Source organism: Falco peregrinus, chromosome 2 (genome assembly GCF_023634155.1).
Source record: "Falco peregrinus isolate bFalPer1 chromosome 2, bFalPer1.pri, whole genome shotgun sequence".
NCBI classification, from domain to species: Eukaryota; Metazoa; Chordata; class Aves; order Falconiformes; family Falconidae; genus Falco; species Falco peregrinus.
The window spans coordinates 61,926,292-61,944,581 of record NC_073722.1 but is presented as its reverse complement, the minus strand read 5'-3'; the positions used below and the strand labels follow the sequence as shown (position 1 = coordinate 61,944,581).

At 38.1% G+C, this 18,290-nt stretch overlaps 1 protein-coding gene across 22 annotated transcripts in view; it reads right to left on the bottom strand.

The window, feature by feature from the left end:
* Positions 1 to 18,290, bottom strand: part of PCM1 (pericentriolar material 1) — a 43,503-nt gene extending 25,213 nt beyond the window's left edge. For 8 of the 22 annotated variants that reach the window (XM_055794259.1, XM_055794264.1, XM_055794261.1 and 5 more), the window contains exons 1-14: positions 18,091 to 18,288; positions 13,911 to 14,029; positions 13,075 to 13,323; positions 11,673 to 11,945; positions 10,953 to 11,123; positions 10,659 to 10,775; positions 9,247 to 9,390; positions 7,087 to 7,264; positions 4,691 to 4,800; positions 4,088 to 4,304; positions 2,685 to 2,883; positions 2,201 to 2,377; positions 1,268 to 1,425; positions 843 to 1,057 (exon numbers count right to left, since the gene is read on the bottom strand). In XM_055794259.1, the coding sequence (XP_055650234.1) occupies positions 843 to 1,057; positions 1,268 to 1,425; positions 2,201 to 2,377; positions 2,685 to 2,883; positions 4,088 to 4,304; positions 4,691 to 4,800; positions 7,087 to 7,264; positions 9,247 to 9,390; positions 10,659 to 10,775; positions 10,953 to 11,123; positions 11,673 to 11,945; positions 13,075 to 13,323; positions 13,911 to 14,006 (2,304 nt within the window). In that variant the 5' untranslated portion in view covers positions 14,007 to 14,029; positions 18,091 to 18,288. Of the gene's footprint in view, positions 1 to 842; positions 1,058 to 1,267; positions 1,426 to 2,200; positions 2,378 to 2,684; positions 2,884 to 4,087; positions 4,305 to 4,690; positions 4,801 to 7,086; positions 7,265 to 9,246; positions 9,391 to 10,658; positions 10,776 to 10,952; positions 11,124 to 11,672; positions 11,946 to 13,074; positions 13,324 to 13,910; positions 14,030 to 17,468; positions 17,611 to 18,090 lie in introns of those variants that run through there. The other 14 variants (XM_055794266.1, XM_055794274.1, XM_055794262.1 and 11 more) reach the window with 10 other exon arrangements.

Genomic DNA, 18,290 nt, shown 5'->3' with positions numbered 1-18,290 from the left:
TAACTACATAGAGATACAAGACTTGCAAACATGAAGGAAAGACTGAAGACACGCCATCTATTGAGGCTGCTGTATCACCTCTCATGCTGATTTATACCACTGTACAGTTAACATCTCTATAGTGATGATAAACAAGATCCATCCAGATGCTGACAAATTTTTGATAGCAGTATAATATTGAAGTAACAACACAGTGTTTACGCTGTTGCTATTGTAAAGCATCCTTTAAGAGTTCTCACATAAAGCCTTTACATTTCTGACACACCTACATTCAGTATTCAGTATGTAGACACTACATTACACGGTGCTCAAATGTAAGTATTCTGTAGGGACATTAGATACCTGAAAATAATTTTAATAAAAATCACTAAATTAGCATGAGATACTCTAAATTAAAAACACTTCCAATTCATAGCTGACCCTCAAGATTCCAAAAACCAAAAAACACCACCAACAAACCCACCCGTAATCAAAAGCAATTTTTCCTTACCAACTGAATGATGTGCAAAACCCAGGACTCAAAAAACTGAAACTGATTAATATTCATTTTAAGCATAAAAATGCAGATCAATATTTTAAAAAATATTAGACCTCTTGGTTCATATTTTGTAATACAGTGCTATTAAGGCCATTCCTCTATTAGGTTAGCATGCCCCAAGAAAATTCCAGATCTGAACTTTAAAATATCACCTTGACCTCAGAAAAAACAAACACCATCTCTTTTTCTCAGCCTAAAAATGAGCATTGTAAATGTTACACAAAGAAGAGTGTTCTTCCCTATTATGTTATACATGGCATGAAATAATGAATGCTACACTTTTGTGCACAGATTTATAAAATACCTGCACCATAGCAGCAAGGTTTTGTAACTGTCTAAGTTTCTGTTTTGCAGCTATAAGCCTATTGATCTTCTGCTCAAACTCAGCATCTCCAGCAGCATCACCCAGACTGCTTCTGTGACTAGACATGGAATCTTCACTAATTCTATGTTCTTCCACTTCGTCATCTTCACCTTGGGGTAGGCCAGCATCTTTGTCGTCCTCTCTATTATGACAGTCTGGAGGTGGGGAGAGGAGAAAACATAACAGTACGAATGACACATTATTGAACTTCTGAAGTCCACTGTAATTACCGGACACTAGAAAGATATGAGCTTAATGATTAAACTTGAACATTTTGCTCATCAAACAAGGCTATCCTAAATTCTGTGCAGCTATCAATTATTTGCACTAAAGAGTTAAAATTATTAGAAAATTTTAGAACATACCTAGAGTAGAAGACATTTTTAGAGTCCTTATATTAGCAGCAGATCGGTTATTTATTTCACAGTCTGTATTAAGATGTCTTTCATCTCTGTTATTAGTTCCACACTGTACATTTGAGTTGCTATTTATTTCACTCCAACTACTGATTCCTTGAGGGTTTCTAGAGTAAAATACATTATTCATGTTAACTTTTTAAGAACCAATATTGATGGAATTTTACTTCAGACATCTTATTAACTGGCTTTTATAGGAATGTGTCCTGACCCTTTAAAAACAAAAAAAACACCAAAAGAAAACACAAACACCAAACAAAAAACCCAAATCAACCCCATATAAAAATTAGTCCAGACATCTGGAATTCCTCAGTATTCATCCCTCCATTTTTTTCCGTTTTTTTTTTTAAAGCAGTCAGAAGCAGCAATAAATTATCCCCTGCTAGATCTACAACAATACAAGAGGCTTTCAAAATACATGTCTGTATGATAGAAGCTTTATATGATTCATAGCTAAATTAGTATTAATTTCTGCACAATGAAGATCCTTGGTGCATACAGTTGCCCTGTTACACCAAGTCTAAATACCTGTCTAAACTGAAGTTTGAGTTTATTCCAATTCTCTAGTCTAGGCCTGTTAACCTTCTAGCGGAACCCCATACACATAATTCAGTGCTTAAATCCAAAGGAATTATAGATTTAGAAGTCTCTCACAGTGACTCTAATTGTCTAGTCTAATCTGTGTTTGCTATATATGTAAGTTACCAAGGACAAGATTATTATTAATCATAAGTTTAAGAAAGCTACTTCATATTAAAATCTCAGAAAGTTAATACAATCACAGAGTTAAGTTACTTCTGGTTGACTGAAATAACGTATTGCTTCAGAAAACCTGCAACAACTTAGCTACAAGAGATTTAGGATGACAAAAAACATGGCAACCTAATATTTGTAACAGGCTGTGGATCCTCATGTTCAGAATCACTTTCTGATTCTTCTGTTTCTTCCTCTTCTTTAGTGTTTTCATTCACAGCGTCTGTCATCATATCAGATGTTTGTTCATAGTAGTGAACTAATTCACGTAACTCATTCAACCTCTTACGAACTTCATTCAGCTTCCTGAGGAAAAAAAAATAAAAATGCTATGCGTTTTGTCATATTAATCAAATCATGTATAGTTGAAAAGTACATACATATATGTACACATATAATTTATAGTTCTTAAAGTTTCCTGCCATTTTCCTAGCTGTAAGAACATTCTGCTGAAGCTTTGCACTCACTTAACTGTCTTGGACCACTGACTACATGGTCTATAATACTAAATTAAGTAGATTAAAATATGAAATGGTTTCTTAACACAGAAGTTACTAAAAAAGTAACACTAAAAATCACTAAAGCACATTATGAAAAATTAAAGAGCTTTTACTGAAGCTTTTCTGTTGGATTTAGATTGCCATCCTCTTCACTCTCATTCTGAGAAACCAGGGAATCAGGAGGATAAGGAGCAGATGCCAGGCTATTTGATTCACCATTGACAACAGTTACTATGCCTACAGGACCAGAAGCAGCTGAAGTTATACTTCTTTGATCAACACTCCTTTGAGGAGAACCTGAAGCAGAAAAAACTACAGAAAAGAAACACCACTCATAAGAAAAACTTGCAAAAAGGAACCCGCTTAATCAAGTTATATTAAAATGTAATTACAGAAGTATTACCAACATACAAAACAACAGTTAATAACTTCTTTTCTTAGAAGCCCAAAAGCTTTTGTCTTAAGTTTCATGGCACGCAACGCCAATAGGCAGAGAGTAGTAAGTACTTTTTGTAAACAAGACTTCAGTCAGTTCCTTTTAACTTTATCGAATTTCAAAAGTGGAAGCTTTCATGCTGTGAATGTGCCCAAAGAGTTCTTTTAAGGGTTTATTAATGGCTGAATTCAACATGTTAAAAAGAAAAATCCTATCTCTCTTTTCCTGTGCTAAGCTCTTTTGTCTATATGCTGTAGAGCATAAATGTTTGCTTTTTCCAGCTACGTGAAGTCACATCCAAATATGTTTATATTATATGCACTGAGTACATGCAGAAAGATGGGGGTATAGTAACTATCAAATCACTCTGGTCTTCTCCAGGAGGACGCTTCAATTGCCTCATTTCTTAATGTTAACCAGAATATGCTACGATCACGCTCAGACGTTTCCAGCTATAGGATAAACTGCAGCAGTACAAATGTATTTCTAGAAAATAAAAAAGTGAAGCAGCAAGTAGGCCCACATCAAGACTTCAAGAAGAAGAAAAAGCAGTCTAAGGCACAGGCCAAAACTCTAGTCCATTCAGACAGTTAGATTCCTCTGGCATAGCCCATTATCAAAGTCCCTGTGACAAGGGCATGAGAAAAACTTTTGACAGTGGAGAAGGAAACCCTGTAATGCCATAGATCTACTAAGACCTGAATTGCCAAGTACACAAATACAGACGTACTGTGATAAAAATCAGAAAATTCAAGTCCATATACTACACTCTACAGGTCAGATGTGTCACTGACAAGACTTGAAGAGTCTTCACATTCTCAGTCACCACATTCTCACAGTCAACTTTGATGATGCTTTAAAAACTAAAGTGCTATGAGCAAAACCATCATTACTTGTAGAGCTATCCATTAAGCCAGAAACTTACAAAGCATTAAGGAACATTTACAGAATATTGCCCCAGCACAGCTTTAACACCTGCATCTCATTAACCAGTTGCAAATTGAAGGACCGTATTACAAACATGCACATTAAAAAAAGTTGTATTCTTGAAAAGATGCAATTCAGCCCATATTTACTTACAGGAGTGGTTATTTAGATGTTGGTCACGAAGCGTATGAAGTTCTCCTAACAGTTTGTCCATTTTTTGCTTTTTACCTTGCAACATTCGCATTGTGTTAAAAAGCTGTGCCTTCTCATCTGATAGATGCTCAGGCATTGAAGAGTTCCTACTTTGTGAAATCTCTCTGGTAAGTGAAAGACTTTCTGCTTGCCTTCTGTTGTCTGGCACAGATTGTGTCTAAAAAGAGTAACTTCATTTTATTCAGAGTACTATGAAAAAACTCAAACTGTAAAAACAAAAAGCCCTCTTATAGGCCTGCTAGGCTCAACACCAGAACAAAGAACATTATAAAGGGAAAGCGATACCGAAGACATAATATATAATTATACCGCAATATAGAAACAACTACTCTGGAATTTTATGGAAAACTGAGACAGAAAGCACAGATCAATCTGCTAATAACTCTTAAGAACACAAAGATACTGAGCTTTCAAGTTTGGGGCAACCCCAATTACTCCACTAGCAAATGCACACAAATAAGCAAGACAAACACTTAACGGCACTGTTCAAAGTAAGAAAAATGGACATAGGCAAAACTTATACAGTGGAATCCAAGGACTGACCTGAGAATCATGAAGCTGGTTGTGAAAGCGCTGAATTAAGTCATTCAACTCTTCATTCAGTTCTGATGTAAGGCTTACTCCTGAAACACTACCTGTAGTCTCTGTTACAACTGGGCATGTGGAAGGAAGAAAAAACGTAAGTAGTTTTCCACAGCAATGAAATAAAGGCTATTTGATGAAAATGTCTGGATTAACAAGATCATCAATATACTGCATCTCTTAAAACACAGCAGTTATTTTTATGTCCCTCCCACTAACTTTACTCTTCAAAGATTCCTTCCATTACAGAAACACTTACAAACCAACTTGCAGCTCCTTTGTGAAGGACCATACAAAAGGACTTTATAAGTCTGTTCTGTGTTTTGCTAAAAAGTCAGAGCAAAATGAAAACCAACAAGATGTCCAGGGTTGATGAAAACATTTTGCTTGTTGGAAAAAAAATGGTTATTACTTAAAAAGACAAACTAAGAACAGTGCATGTAATTTTACTTCTTTTAAATAATGAATTAAGAGGACACCAAGCTTTCATCTTAGTCTAAGTTATAAACTTTACAGCTGCAGTCTTCAGGGTTTGTCCTTCAAAAAACTTTGAGAGGAACACATTAGAAAGAAAGCTTTCCTCCCCTACCTGAAAGCTCAGATTCAAACAATACTAAGATAGGGAACTGGCAGTTGAGTAATCTGAACCAGCAACTTCATAAGAAAAGTCAAGCGTAAGTATTCCTTATTTTCCCCATAGATCATGCACAATAGTTTTACTGTTTTCAATTTTTAAAACATTTATCTTGCCTTAGGTTGAATTTGCATGTTTTGAATGAACTCTACAGTTTTGGCACATACCACATCTTTTAAGTCAGTCAACACATACAGCAGTAAGAAACTGTTATTAAGAGTGACATAAGTGGAAATGTGAAATAAATAAAAACACCACCAAAGAATTAAAACAAAGAAAGTTCTAATTTATCATAAGTAATCCTATTTTATACCCACTTCATCTACCCATTCCTCATCAAGATAAGAGTTCTGTGTATTTGAGGAGAGAAAGCAGATTCCATCACAGGTCGACTGCTGCAGAGCAGACAGGAGAAAAACAACTGCTGAAAACCATTTCAAACCACCTTTCCAAGGCACTTGCTTCTCTTGCTCCTGTGGTAGCTTTCTAAAAGCTCTCTACCACCTACCAACTTCTCTGCTTCTCTTCCTACACTAAAATCTAGTGTTTTCTTAACTAGTTCCACCTTCTTTCCCATAGTCTATCAAATCAAGGACAGGACAAAAAGCAGAAAGAGAGGCTCATGAGAGCAAGGAACCTTAAGGAGAGACTTTCTGTAAAATGTAGAAGCCTATACTTACTAAAAATTAACCTATTTTAAATACAATAACTGTAATAAGAACTGCTATCCCATATACCCTCTAATCAAGCCTAATGGCAACTCTTTATGGGGAAGAGTCATGGAACAGTAACACAGTCTGAACCCAAACTTGATCAGTGCAAAAATGTCATTCCCTACAACTGTACACATAACTGTACCAAATTTCCAAAGAAAACTGAGCAGGATTTAGGGAGGGGTGGGGGGCAAGAAGAGTTTCCAACAAACAAAAGATAATTCACATGTCAACAGTACACAAATCAAGGACAACTGTTCTCCCTTTTAAGACTGAATTCTTGAGAAAACAACTCTGCTGACAACATTTAAGCAGGTATCAGTCTCCTCTGACACAAAGATAATTTATGAAAAGTTGGGAATATATGAAAACAAATTAGAAGTGTGCTTTTAAACTGAAGATTATAACATAATGGTGGTGCTCTATTATCAGACCCATGCCTCCAATTTACATGTCATAGAATTTCAGAATTCTAGTTCCAATATTTACGTATTTAACTGCTTTAGCAACTTCCTCCTTTCTTTTGTTAGATAAACCATTAGTCTACCAATGGTTGCTACTAAGCAACCAGCCACCAAAAAAAAAACCAAAAACGAATGAAAAAGCAAACAAAAGCCTCAAACCAGCAACTGCCTATAGCCAGAAGGATGCAATAAGGGAGAGAACACACTGTATCCCCTGCTCAGATTCTTTCCTTCAAAGTCCTGGTATAACGATGGAGATGACAGGCAAACTCCTCATCTGAGGTGGAAGACCAATCCTTGGCAGAAAACCCTACACTTTCAGGATTTTACAAGTAAACCACAGAAATCAGCTGTGTGATTTTTAACTGACACATCAGTTTACAATGTTACACTGTCAACGCTTTACAGAAATGGAAGCCTTGCGGTAAGATTTTTAAAGAGCGTGTTATAAAAAAAAAGACTTTTTCATGTGTACTCCACAATTCCCCTTTTAATCAGTCAATCAACATGCTAACATGCTATCAAAGACACTGTCACTCCACATACCAGAATCATCCATGACAGCAATTGCTTGCTCTGCTTTATGCCGCAAAGCAAGAAGAGCTGCCTGTCTTCCTTGAAGAGCTTTCAATTGCTCCTGCTGTTGTAGCATCCTTTTCAATAAATCATGCTGCTTCTTTAAATTCTCCAACTCCTCTTCAGCTTCCTGTTGAGGATCTCTGGCCTGCAAGATACGGAAGAACTTTACCATAATCATGACAACTTATTTGTTGAGTACTTGCAACAGAAGTGACTAAACAAGCAGGACTTGAATAGAATCTAACAGCCTGGTTAGTGTAAAATGGTGAAAACGTAACTCCTTTACATTTTCAGTAGTCCTCTTCAGTCTGAAAAAAACATCCAACAGGGAGAAAACTGTACCATCAAGGCATGCTTACCACTCCTGGGGGTTAAGTTTGCTTTACAAATCCAGTTGGCTGCCCTAATGTATCCCAAAGACCAACCCAGGAATCCCTGTCTTTTGAATCATAAAAGAGGGCAAGACTGGCAAAGTAAGCAAGATAAGGCATAGTATCACGGAGCTACATATAATAAAAGATCCAGACTGATTTACTGGCCTAAAATCTCCAAATTTTCAGCAGAATGTTTTGGGCAGTTACTCTCCTCTAATTTTGTATGCTACTTTTATGCCATAGATATTAGAATACACCAGATTTAGGTAAACCAACTTCAAAACAAACACATGCACAGAATCTCCTCTATACTGTTATTTTCAAACACATAGAAATAGATCTGAGGGAATGAAAGCATGTTGAGCAGTTAAGATATGTTAGAACTAAGTTATTTTCCTCATCCTAACCTAATGAAAAGCTGGAGACTTGCCTCAAAACTTTTATTCAAGGGTTGTCTGCAAATTAAGTATTTTAATAAGACATCTACAGTTAAGACCCGCATCCTGTTTGAATTTGGATTATTGCACTATGCAGATGAAACTGTGGAAAATTTTGCCTCCTTTTTCTTAGGAGTTGACAAGTACTTAAAAAGAACATTACTAACTTAAAAGCATCATCTTCTCCACATAGGGCTAAGATCCTGAAGTATAAGATTCTCTCAGTGCAAAAATACTGCACCAAACGTCAGAATAGAAGTAGGCATCTTTATATAACTAGTTCTTGGGTACCAGGGAATGCTCAACTTTCCAGTAGAGAAAGGAGCACCCACCCAGAAACCTAAACCTTTCAAAGTGTCACCAAAACATGCACTGCAGCTGGCACTGATGATCCTTGTTACATTTTTGTCTTTATATATAAAGAGCAGAGTAGAGGCAAAACAGAGTACACTATAAAATCAACACAGGAAGGAACGAGGGGAAGAAAGGGAAAAAGAAGATGTGTCTCACTCTACCCACCTATTAAATAATCCAAGCTTTATACAGAGTACGAGATTTGCTTGAGTTCATTAAAATTACATAATTACATAGCAAATTTTTCAAGCCTAGTTCTGCATTTAGACTAGTAAGTCTGATGAAACATTTAAGCCTTTTGTGGTTTGTTTTGGTTTGTTTGGTGTTTGGGTTTTTTTTTGGCAGGGAGGTCGTGTAAATGGGGATCAGGCTTTTTTTTTTGCTCCCTAAATCAGAGTAAGGGACAAAGCCATAGAAAAGCTGGTAACAGATACCAAAGTTCTAGACTCCAAGCCCTTTAGTCTTCCTCCTTCCAACCACGTATTTATATAAAACAGCTATAAAATAAAATATTTGTGGAACAAGTTAAGGCTACTATTCTTTAATTTATTTTCTCTATATGGTATTAGCTTAAATTTGCATTGGCAGACTATTAGCATAAACATGCCAAGTATCTGGAAGTCACATTTACAATGTTTTCCCAGAGATAACAGCAAAATTGGAAGGATCATCTATATGAAATCGGAACACCTGCTGTACCAAATTACTTTCTCTGTCAATGTTGACACTTCAGAAGAGAAAGTTGTCAAACATCTCTAAAAAAACCCAAACTCCTCCAGGCAGACAATTCATTCTATGAAAAGACAGTTGTATACAGACAAGCAAGTCAAATGGGAACATTCACTGTAACAAATATATTTGAAGCAGTTAAAAAAGGGGGTGGGGGAGTGGGGGTGGGTGTACGCATGAAGATTGGCACGTACAAGTCCTATTTGAGGCTAAAATGGAATTTTGAACTGTACCTTTGAAGGCAATCCACGTATCCATAATACCATGTAGGGTATTAAGCCTACAAAACCAGTCTTTCCTGTCATATAGAGCAGCTCTGTCACCTTTCCCTTTAGGACTTGCTGTAACATCAATGTCTGTAACCTGTTCCTGTGAAGCTGAATTCCCTAGTCTGTCCTCAGTGTGGGGACAAACACTCAAACTAGAAGATACCTTCTTTATTAGGCACATTAGATTTTCAAGATGTGCTCCAACTTAGCACACTCTTTCAAGTTACAAGCCTACCCACTCGTATCTTGTCAAATAATGAAGATTAATAGAAAATAAAATCTACTAAAGAGCAAAGACATCTTTAGTCACTCTTAGAATTTTCATAATAACACTGTATAGCAATCAACTGTATAAGACTACAAGTATTCATTCTACATGTAACATATATAAGCTGCAGGTAAAGAGAAATCAGATGCAAAATGAAAAGCCAAACAAAACTAAAATCCATTTTGCAAAGATGAAGAAAAATCCAAGTTTACATGTATACTTAAAAACTAAACTGGTTTTTCTGCATTTTTCGATACCCTTTTTTTAAAGTTAAAAGTACATCTTCCACATCTATGATTTTATTTCTTTATAGGGATAGTGTAAGTTCTTACAAAGCTAAAAATAATTACAAAAACGTCTTAATGTCTTAACTGCAGTTTTACTTCCAAGCATGTAAATTCTCCTAATCTGTAGAACATTCAGTGTACTAACATGCCAAAAAAGTGCCAGTTCTCTAGTACTCCTCCTCAGTACAGCAGTATTGGAAGATGGAAATCTTAGTTGTTACTAAAACACTTTTGCATCTACTACAAGAATTGCTTACCACGTTAGCGTAAAAGCTTTAATAAATAGAAAGGATGACTGTCTGTGTATCTCAGAACTAAACTCAGAGCACATTCATCTCTCCAAAAAAAAAGGAGAGAAACTTTTATGTTAGGTCAATACTTCTGTGATATCGCTACAAAGGTGCTTGGGCACTGACCCACTAATAATTCATTTCTAACCCTCTCCCCACTAAACACCAGCAAGTATTACCCACAAGCAGAAATGAACTTACAGATGAAAAACTGTATAAAAAACCCTATACCTTCCTACGTAAGTCCTGTGCATGCTCTTCCAAAGTAAACATTTAACCCTTCATTCTACTTTGAAGAAGGATTTTTAAAAACCTAATCAAGATACATTGTTGTTCTGACAGAATCATTCTTTTTTTTCCCCAAAATAATAATAATAAAAAAATCCACACATGCATGAACACCTCCTGAACAGAGTGTCTGGGGATTTACTATTTTCAAATTGAACTGCAAATTATGACACTATCATAACAAACAAAACAACAAAACAAAGTCTTCATTTCTAGCACCTTAATTACTAAAAGGCAGCTTACCGTGGTATCTGAAGCCTCAGACTGCACATCAATGTTTAGCGATGTGCTCTCACCTACAGAACCAGATCCCACAGCTGAATCTATAGTCCGAACATCATCCTCCTCATTTTCTCTAGCCTGAAATATTTCATTGGCATAAATCAAAAGCTATATACAAAGGGGGCATTAAAAATTAATTATGGAAGGTACTACATATCAAAACCAACACCCCCAGAAGCACCATCAAAACATCAATGGTCAACTCCTAAAAAAGAGCTTAGAGTGCAGAAAAATATATTATGTTCTCAAACTTACAAGCATCTTTTGCAAAAATTTCAGATAGGATTTCTCCTGCTCTTTAAGGTGATCTATAAGGTGTGATAAACGCTCAACATTGGCCGATCTTTCATTTTTCTCTACAAGATCATCCCGCATGGAGCTGGCCTTAGCAATATAGCCACGAATTTGAACTAGTCTGCTCGCAATCTGTAAAGACACTAAAGTTACTGAATGCATCCAACTACAGCTTTAAGGTATTTAATGCACAAGACATGGTGACAGCAACAGCAAAGTAGTAATTAAATAGGTGACATGCTAGTACTTTCAATCCTATAAGCACACTTCTGCAAGTGGTTAAAAGTAAACAGGTTTTATAAGGATAGATTTATACATGCATGAAGTTGCAAGGCTGAAGCACAGGGGTTCTTGTTGACGTAAGCTAAAACAGAGTTCAGCTCATTAACATATGAAAATACTAAACTCTGAGACTATTTTCTGGAACTGTACAAAAAAGAACCAACCTCTAAGATGAAAATTAATACTGCATCTGTTACCAATAAGCAAATTTCTGAAGAAAACTACATCATTAAGTTTGGTTTCACATTTTCCTCAAGTTGCCCTTTAGAACAGTGGGATATTCCAATAAAGACTTAACAGTTACACTTTTCAGAAATTTAGAAAGATGCACTGAAAAGTAACAAGGTAGTTACAACCTGAGTGTCAATATTCTGTAGACATCGCAAGCTCTGCAAATACCTGGCTGCTATCCATAGCTGGCTGTCCTCTTCCATCTTCTTGAACAGAGGCTTGACAATTTTGCAAGAAATCCTTGCTTAGAGCACCTCCAAACGACTCTTTACATTGCACTGGTATCCCTGTTTCCTTTTTTGGGGAACCTGAGGCAGGATCTTTGCTTTTGTTAGTGTTTATCTGCAGTGACAGGGAGTTGAATGGTTTTTTGTTTTCATTAAGTTGACGTTTGTTGTTAGCAGCTGTTGCCCTGCCTTGAGAATCACTTCCAATGCTTCTCTGTGAACAAACAAGAAAAAGAGCAATTGCTTTATTTTTTTCCTCCAATATATTCTCAACACTGATTAGTTTCACTGTTTGGATTACCAGTTCTGCAGTATTATTAGACTGCTTTTAAAGTTAGCTTACTAGTCAATGACTAGCCACAAGCTAGCTGAAGACCGTGCTGATGATTTTTGCCATATAGTTTTCAGAAAGCAAGCCCACACTCCCAGAACAGCTGAGAAGAAAAAGGGTTCTACTTTTCCTCAGAGCTTAGTTACTCATCCTTGCTGTGGCCTCAACCCTTACTATAATGAAAGGCATCCTACTTCTCCATGTACATTTGAGAGGCTAACAATAGTAAAAGAGCAACATATTCACTTGCAGAATATGATACCTCATAACTTCAGCTTTTCTTTAGAACCTTCCGACTAGCAACTTTTTGCCATAACATACATTTCAGGAAGAAGTTATGCCCAGTCTTGATAATCTAAGTCAAAGCAAGAAATCACATTTGCAAGACTCTTCACAACCCAAGCAAGTTAACAACAAACTTTGGTAAAGACTAACAAGCTTCTATTCTGAGATCATTAGCACAAATTTATGCCTTGTTACCAAAGAATTAATCCCTCATACTTTTCACTGTTTTAGGCAAGGGAAGGATGAATATGCCATATTCCCAAAGAATCAGTTATGGCAAATTGATGCCATACATTTCTCTACACTCTACTGAGGATCAGTCTGTATTGTTACTCTTCTGCTTAATCCACAAGGATAACAATGTTCAGAATCACAAACTGACACTTCAAGAACAGCCTTTCAAAATAAGGTAACAGATATCATCAAGTGGCAGAGAAGTATGATGAGTAAGAAATACTGATTTGAGGACACAGGAATTTGTTAATGATTGCGAAAAAAAGGGAAGACAGCTAGCAGACTCTGAAGTATAGGAAAGCCATGATCCTGAACCTTCCATAATTTTCTCAAGTTCAAAACCTGAATTTTGATTTGGGTCCCGTGGTACCTATAAGGGTTGGGGTTTTTTTTGTAATTGCTTGTGAAAGCTTGCTTTATTTGTCAATTCATTATAAGACAGTGAATAAATTTTGCAGTCACATTTATAGTGGGAGCTAGTATTCACACAAACCTGATCCAGATCACTGAAGTTTAATCTCTGTTTAAGTCTTTCTAGCTCAGCCTGCTCTGGAACAGACATCTGAGTCATGTATCGAGCATGAGGAAAACTATGAGGAGCTCTGGTTTTCCGTCGTCCCATTCCAGGTGAGGAGGATTCTGGAGATATATCATTCGTAAGCCTCGTTTCAGCTTCCCCACCAAGTTTTTTCTTGTTTTTTTCTGAAGATCTGTTTGCTTTCTTCTGTTGACTTCCCCAGTCCTTAACAGTAAGGAAATAAATAGCTGTATTTCTTATCCACATATATAAAAGTAAATGTTATAATTCAGTGAGTCTACTTCCGTTTCAGAAGTAAAAATAAAAAGCAGTATCAAACATGCACTAAGTTTCCTAGCGCAAACGTCACGTTACAAAATATTATTTTCTCTACTGCATAAATTAAAAATAGCGTGTCAGGAAATCAGAAACCCATTTCATCCTACAGTGCATTAAATTAATTTCAAATGAAGTTAAAACGGTATTTTTCTTCTTTGCTGAAGGCACTTCAGCAGTTTAGAAGTTTTAAAATTAGTTTTCACTTTCATGACACCAACAACGCTTTCGTGTCTAGCTACTTTATTTACCCAAAACACTTTGCATAAATACATCTACATATTTTACCACCTCTAAATCACACTTGTTGCTTGCTTACATCTACCTCAATTATTTTACTGGTTTTGCAGATATTTACCTATAAAGCTGTACTGACAAGGCTTAGGGTTTTGCATTGTTACCAGCCTCTAACAGGATGTACCTGGTAATTTTAACGTACAACATAAAATGGTAACTGAAGATAAGATTAATTATACCGTGTTGTTTAGCCGGTCATCAAGGCTTTCATTGCTCCAGCAAGGCAAGTCCTGATCATTCATGCCTTCTTCAAAGGGACCACCTCCTGTCGCCATGACAAGCAACCAAGAAAACGAATCTGAAATAAATAGTTGAAAGAAATATGCTGTATTAAAATCAGTTTATGTAGAAAACGTTAAAGATTCATAATCTGAGATGCCAACTACATAATCATTATAAAATCTAAACACACCGCGGTTTTAGGAAACTAAACCACCTTGCTAAAAATCTAACAGTGAGAAGAACACAGATACTGGCATGAAAAATTAAACAAGTAGTATTTTTGGGGTTTGGTTGGGTTGGGTTTTTCTCATCTCTGCTCTTAGAAAGTAAATAATTATTTTTCTTCACTTTTTAGGCTCTCAATCTTCCTCACTTTAAAACACACTACACTGCTTGGAAAAACTGCTTTCTCATTGATAAAGCCTGCACTTTCAGGTGCAGGATGATGTCTATTCGAACAATAAGTGACTCTGGAGACCTAGTACGTCAATCTTTCACATTTATTTTGTTACTAAGATGTTGACAACAGACACTGAAGGGGATACTTGATACACGCAAGACAGACAGCAATAAAAGGATTTTTACTTTCTCTACTACAGTTATTTAAGCAGTAAATGCTGTGCCACTTCTATTATAGCTTCTAGCAAATCCAAACAAAATAATCTGAGTTTCCCAGAGCTTTGCTGCTCTCTGATAGTGCCATTCTGGTCAATATAAAGCAATCTATATGTTTACAAGTTTTCATTTTCACTTCTAGTTTTGACGTTGGTAATAAAAAAAGTTGCTAAAGCTGAAAGATTAGAAATAAAGTATTCCTTTATGACAGTAAAAGTAGATTAGGCTCCTTTAAAAGGTTAGGAATACATAACTGTATGTACTCTAAGGCTACAACAAAAACTGTGCAGCCTAAGTGCTGCTGGTACTGCACAAAGCTACAAATGTTTTCTTTGTAACAGCTATGAAGTTTGCTCCAGATCTAGAAGAGTCTTGCAGAGAACTACTTCTTCCAGCTAGTTTTAGCTGCTACATTAGGACACGATCCTAACTTTAACTGAAAAACAAATGAAAACGGTCCATTTATTTCTAAATATTTTACTGCAACCTATCTACTATTAATTTTCACACCAAGATTTCACACAGTGCAGATGAAACCACCTAAAACTCAAGATTAAGAAGTATCTAAGAAGTTGGGGTTTTCGTCATCAGTTCCAGAAAAAAAAATTAATCCTCAACTAAGTTTAAAAGCTGTACTAGTACACCTATGTCGCTAAGGCACAGTATTCAATCAAAATCACACAACACAGCCCTCTCAGTAGATGCACTTGCACAAAGCAGTATTTTTATGCAAACAGAGCCTATTACTATAGCATTAAGGAAATGGGATCTACTAGGTATGCTCATTATACCACAACCATATCTCCACTCAGCAGTGAACCAACCTAAGCCACGCTAACACACTTAGGAGTAATTCAGCTTCTACATCTTGCAATCAGAATCATAACACAGATGTAATTAAGTGCTTTCTACTTTGGGAACTGGCAGATCTGTGCCCTACTGTCCTTGCACAGTCATACATACTCCCTTCTTCATCCCAAGAGAAGTGTCCATGAGGCCAAGCAATCAGAGGGTACCATCTATAAACCAGCTAGCCAACAAACAAAACCAAAATAAAATAAAAAAAACAAACTGCAGATGAGTTCTCAACTGAATAAGCTCCCTGATCTGGCTAACATTATTACTATATAAGAACTATCTGTAGGCTCAAGGAAGGCAAATAAAAGCAATGCCCTCAGGAAAAGCAAACCCCAGACTGATCAGCTGTAAACCTACACCTTCTGTGCAACTTTCCCTGTCAGATTTATTTAGAAAATAATTTAGAAAAAAGATTTATTTAGAAAAAATTTAGCAAATAAGAACAAAATGCCCTTTCATATTTTGTTTTCATGTAGAAGCACAAGCATCCTATGAAAAGTTCACAGGGAAGCTCTCCTGCCAACTCAAGGTAAAATTGACAAGCATTCAAAACAAATGCATAATTATTAGTTTAGCTTATTTTAGAAAACAGCTATGTTTTGTAAGAATTTTCTTCACCTACAGATAAACTGCTCAGTTTTGTAGATGTGCAAGACCCAGCATTTCAACTGGCACTCTATCATGACCTATGCTACTAAGCATAATGCGTTCATCTTGACAAGATTAGGGGCCACCTGGGTTTACAGTCCATTTCAGTAATCTGTTTCCTCATGTCATGTTATATAAATTCTATTAAACTGTAGCAAAGGAACTTTTTCCCTACCTTCCACAAGAAGTGGCAATATTCATTTTTAGACAATACAAACAACTATTCACATTTCATTTAAAGCTTTCACAACAGCTATCTTCAAGTATCTCTGCTCTAAGAGCCTCCAATTACTTCTGAAGTAAATACACTGCCACACATAGAATATGCCGAATAATATTCTCAAACAAGGCCATAAGCCAATGCACCCTAATAAATACAGCTCAAAAATAACAACATCCTGATTACTTCCAGCAAGCGGATTTTAAAGTGTTCTAACAGAACCATGCACATTCCAGAGAGCAAGTTTCTAAATATTCATATTACAGTTTTTGATATTTCCAAATGAATTATATTCAAGTGAGTTTAAGATCAGCTATGCTGATATTGTATCACTTCAACTCAGTTAAACACAGACGTTCAGCCAGCTTTTTTCTTAGAAATGAAACTCTCCCATATGAAGCTGTGGTTTTCTCCTCCACACACCTCACCAATTCTTTTTTCTTACTTTACATTTCGGCAGCTATTTTAGAAGAAACCATCTCAGAAGTTTTGGTATCCTCCCATCATGCTATTTCTGAATCCAGCAATCCATTACCAATATCAGTTTCCTGCACATTATAAAATCTGTATAAAAGCTCTATTGAAGCATATGCATACTGCCTTACAACATTTACTAGGGACTTGGGGGGAAAAAAAACCCAAACCCAAACTCTTCCAAGTGTATTTTCTACAGAAATAATAAGATAACATGTAACATTATATCCAAAACAGGAAAGATTGTAGTAAAAACATATTTTGTACATGTAACAGCAATATGCAAATCGCTCACAAATATTACTACAAAATATGCTGACAGAAGAAAAATGCATATTTTAAAAGGCCTTTTTTTCTACAGTGGAGTTGGTTTTGACTTTTTTTTTTCTTCCTATAGCATTCACGTGAACTGCAAAAGCTCTGAAGAGCACTTAATCCTACACATAGAAACTATTGGAAATTAAAAACTAAACCGGAAACAAGAAGTTGTAAAAAGCTATCGTAGAGCCATAAAGACTAAAACCGGCATCAAACAAGTTTAGCTTTTTAAAACATCTGCTCGCCACTGCTCATTATTTTCGCATTAACCCGTTGAACGCCTATGGAGTACCGCCAACCACACGGGAATCATCAAAAAGGCGCAGTCAAGAGAGCAAGCCCTCTCCTGTTGCACCGGACAGTCCTCACACGAGCGACGCACCAAGAGAACTGCAAACCCACGACCAGCTGGCGGAGCGGGGCCGGGCGCACGCCTCGGCCCTTCCCGGCGCCCCGCAGGCTGCCGTCCCGACTCGGTCTGGTCCACTTCCACGGCAAGGCGTCGAGCCCCCAGGCCCGGCGGGTCCCGCCGCGGCCGGGTCCGGCAGCCCGCGCGGCGCCCCGGCGCTGTGCCGGCGGAGGCAGGCGAGACCAGGGGGGCCCGCTGCTCCGCGGCGCCGAATCGCGGGGCGGCGCAGGGCGCGGCGCGTAGGCGGGCTCTGCTCAAAGCGCCTCAGGGCGAAGCGCGGCCGCCGCCCGGCCGGCGTCGCCTTGGAGAGCGAGTAACGCGCCCTTCCCGCGGCCGAGGGGAGCGACCCACCCAGCCCGTGGCACCGCGAGCCTCCCCTGGGCCTGCCGGTGCCGGCTCCCCCGGAGCCCTCCTCCGCGCCGCGCCGGACAGCGAGCCGAACCCCCTCTCCTCCCCGGCCAAGGCGCCCACCCACGCGGGCCCGCAGGAGCGCAAAGGCCTACCCCGCCAGCCCTGCCCCACCGGCCGCGGCCCGCGGCGCCAGCGAGGGCCGGGGGGCGACCCGCCGCGCCAGGGGGCGGAGGCAGCGGCTCACCCCGCGGCGACGGAGAGGTCACCAAGGCCCGGCTTCTCCTCCACCGCCGTTCACTACCGGCGGGGCCGCGCTACCCAACCGAGCGTTTCGCCTTCCAGCAGCAGAGAACAGCGGCCTCGCTTCGCTTAACGCCGCGGCACAGCGCTGGCGGAGGGACTCACAGCCCTGCCCCAACAGCGAGCGCAGCCATCTTGGCCGCC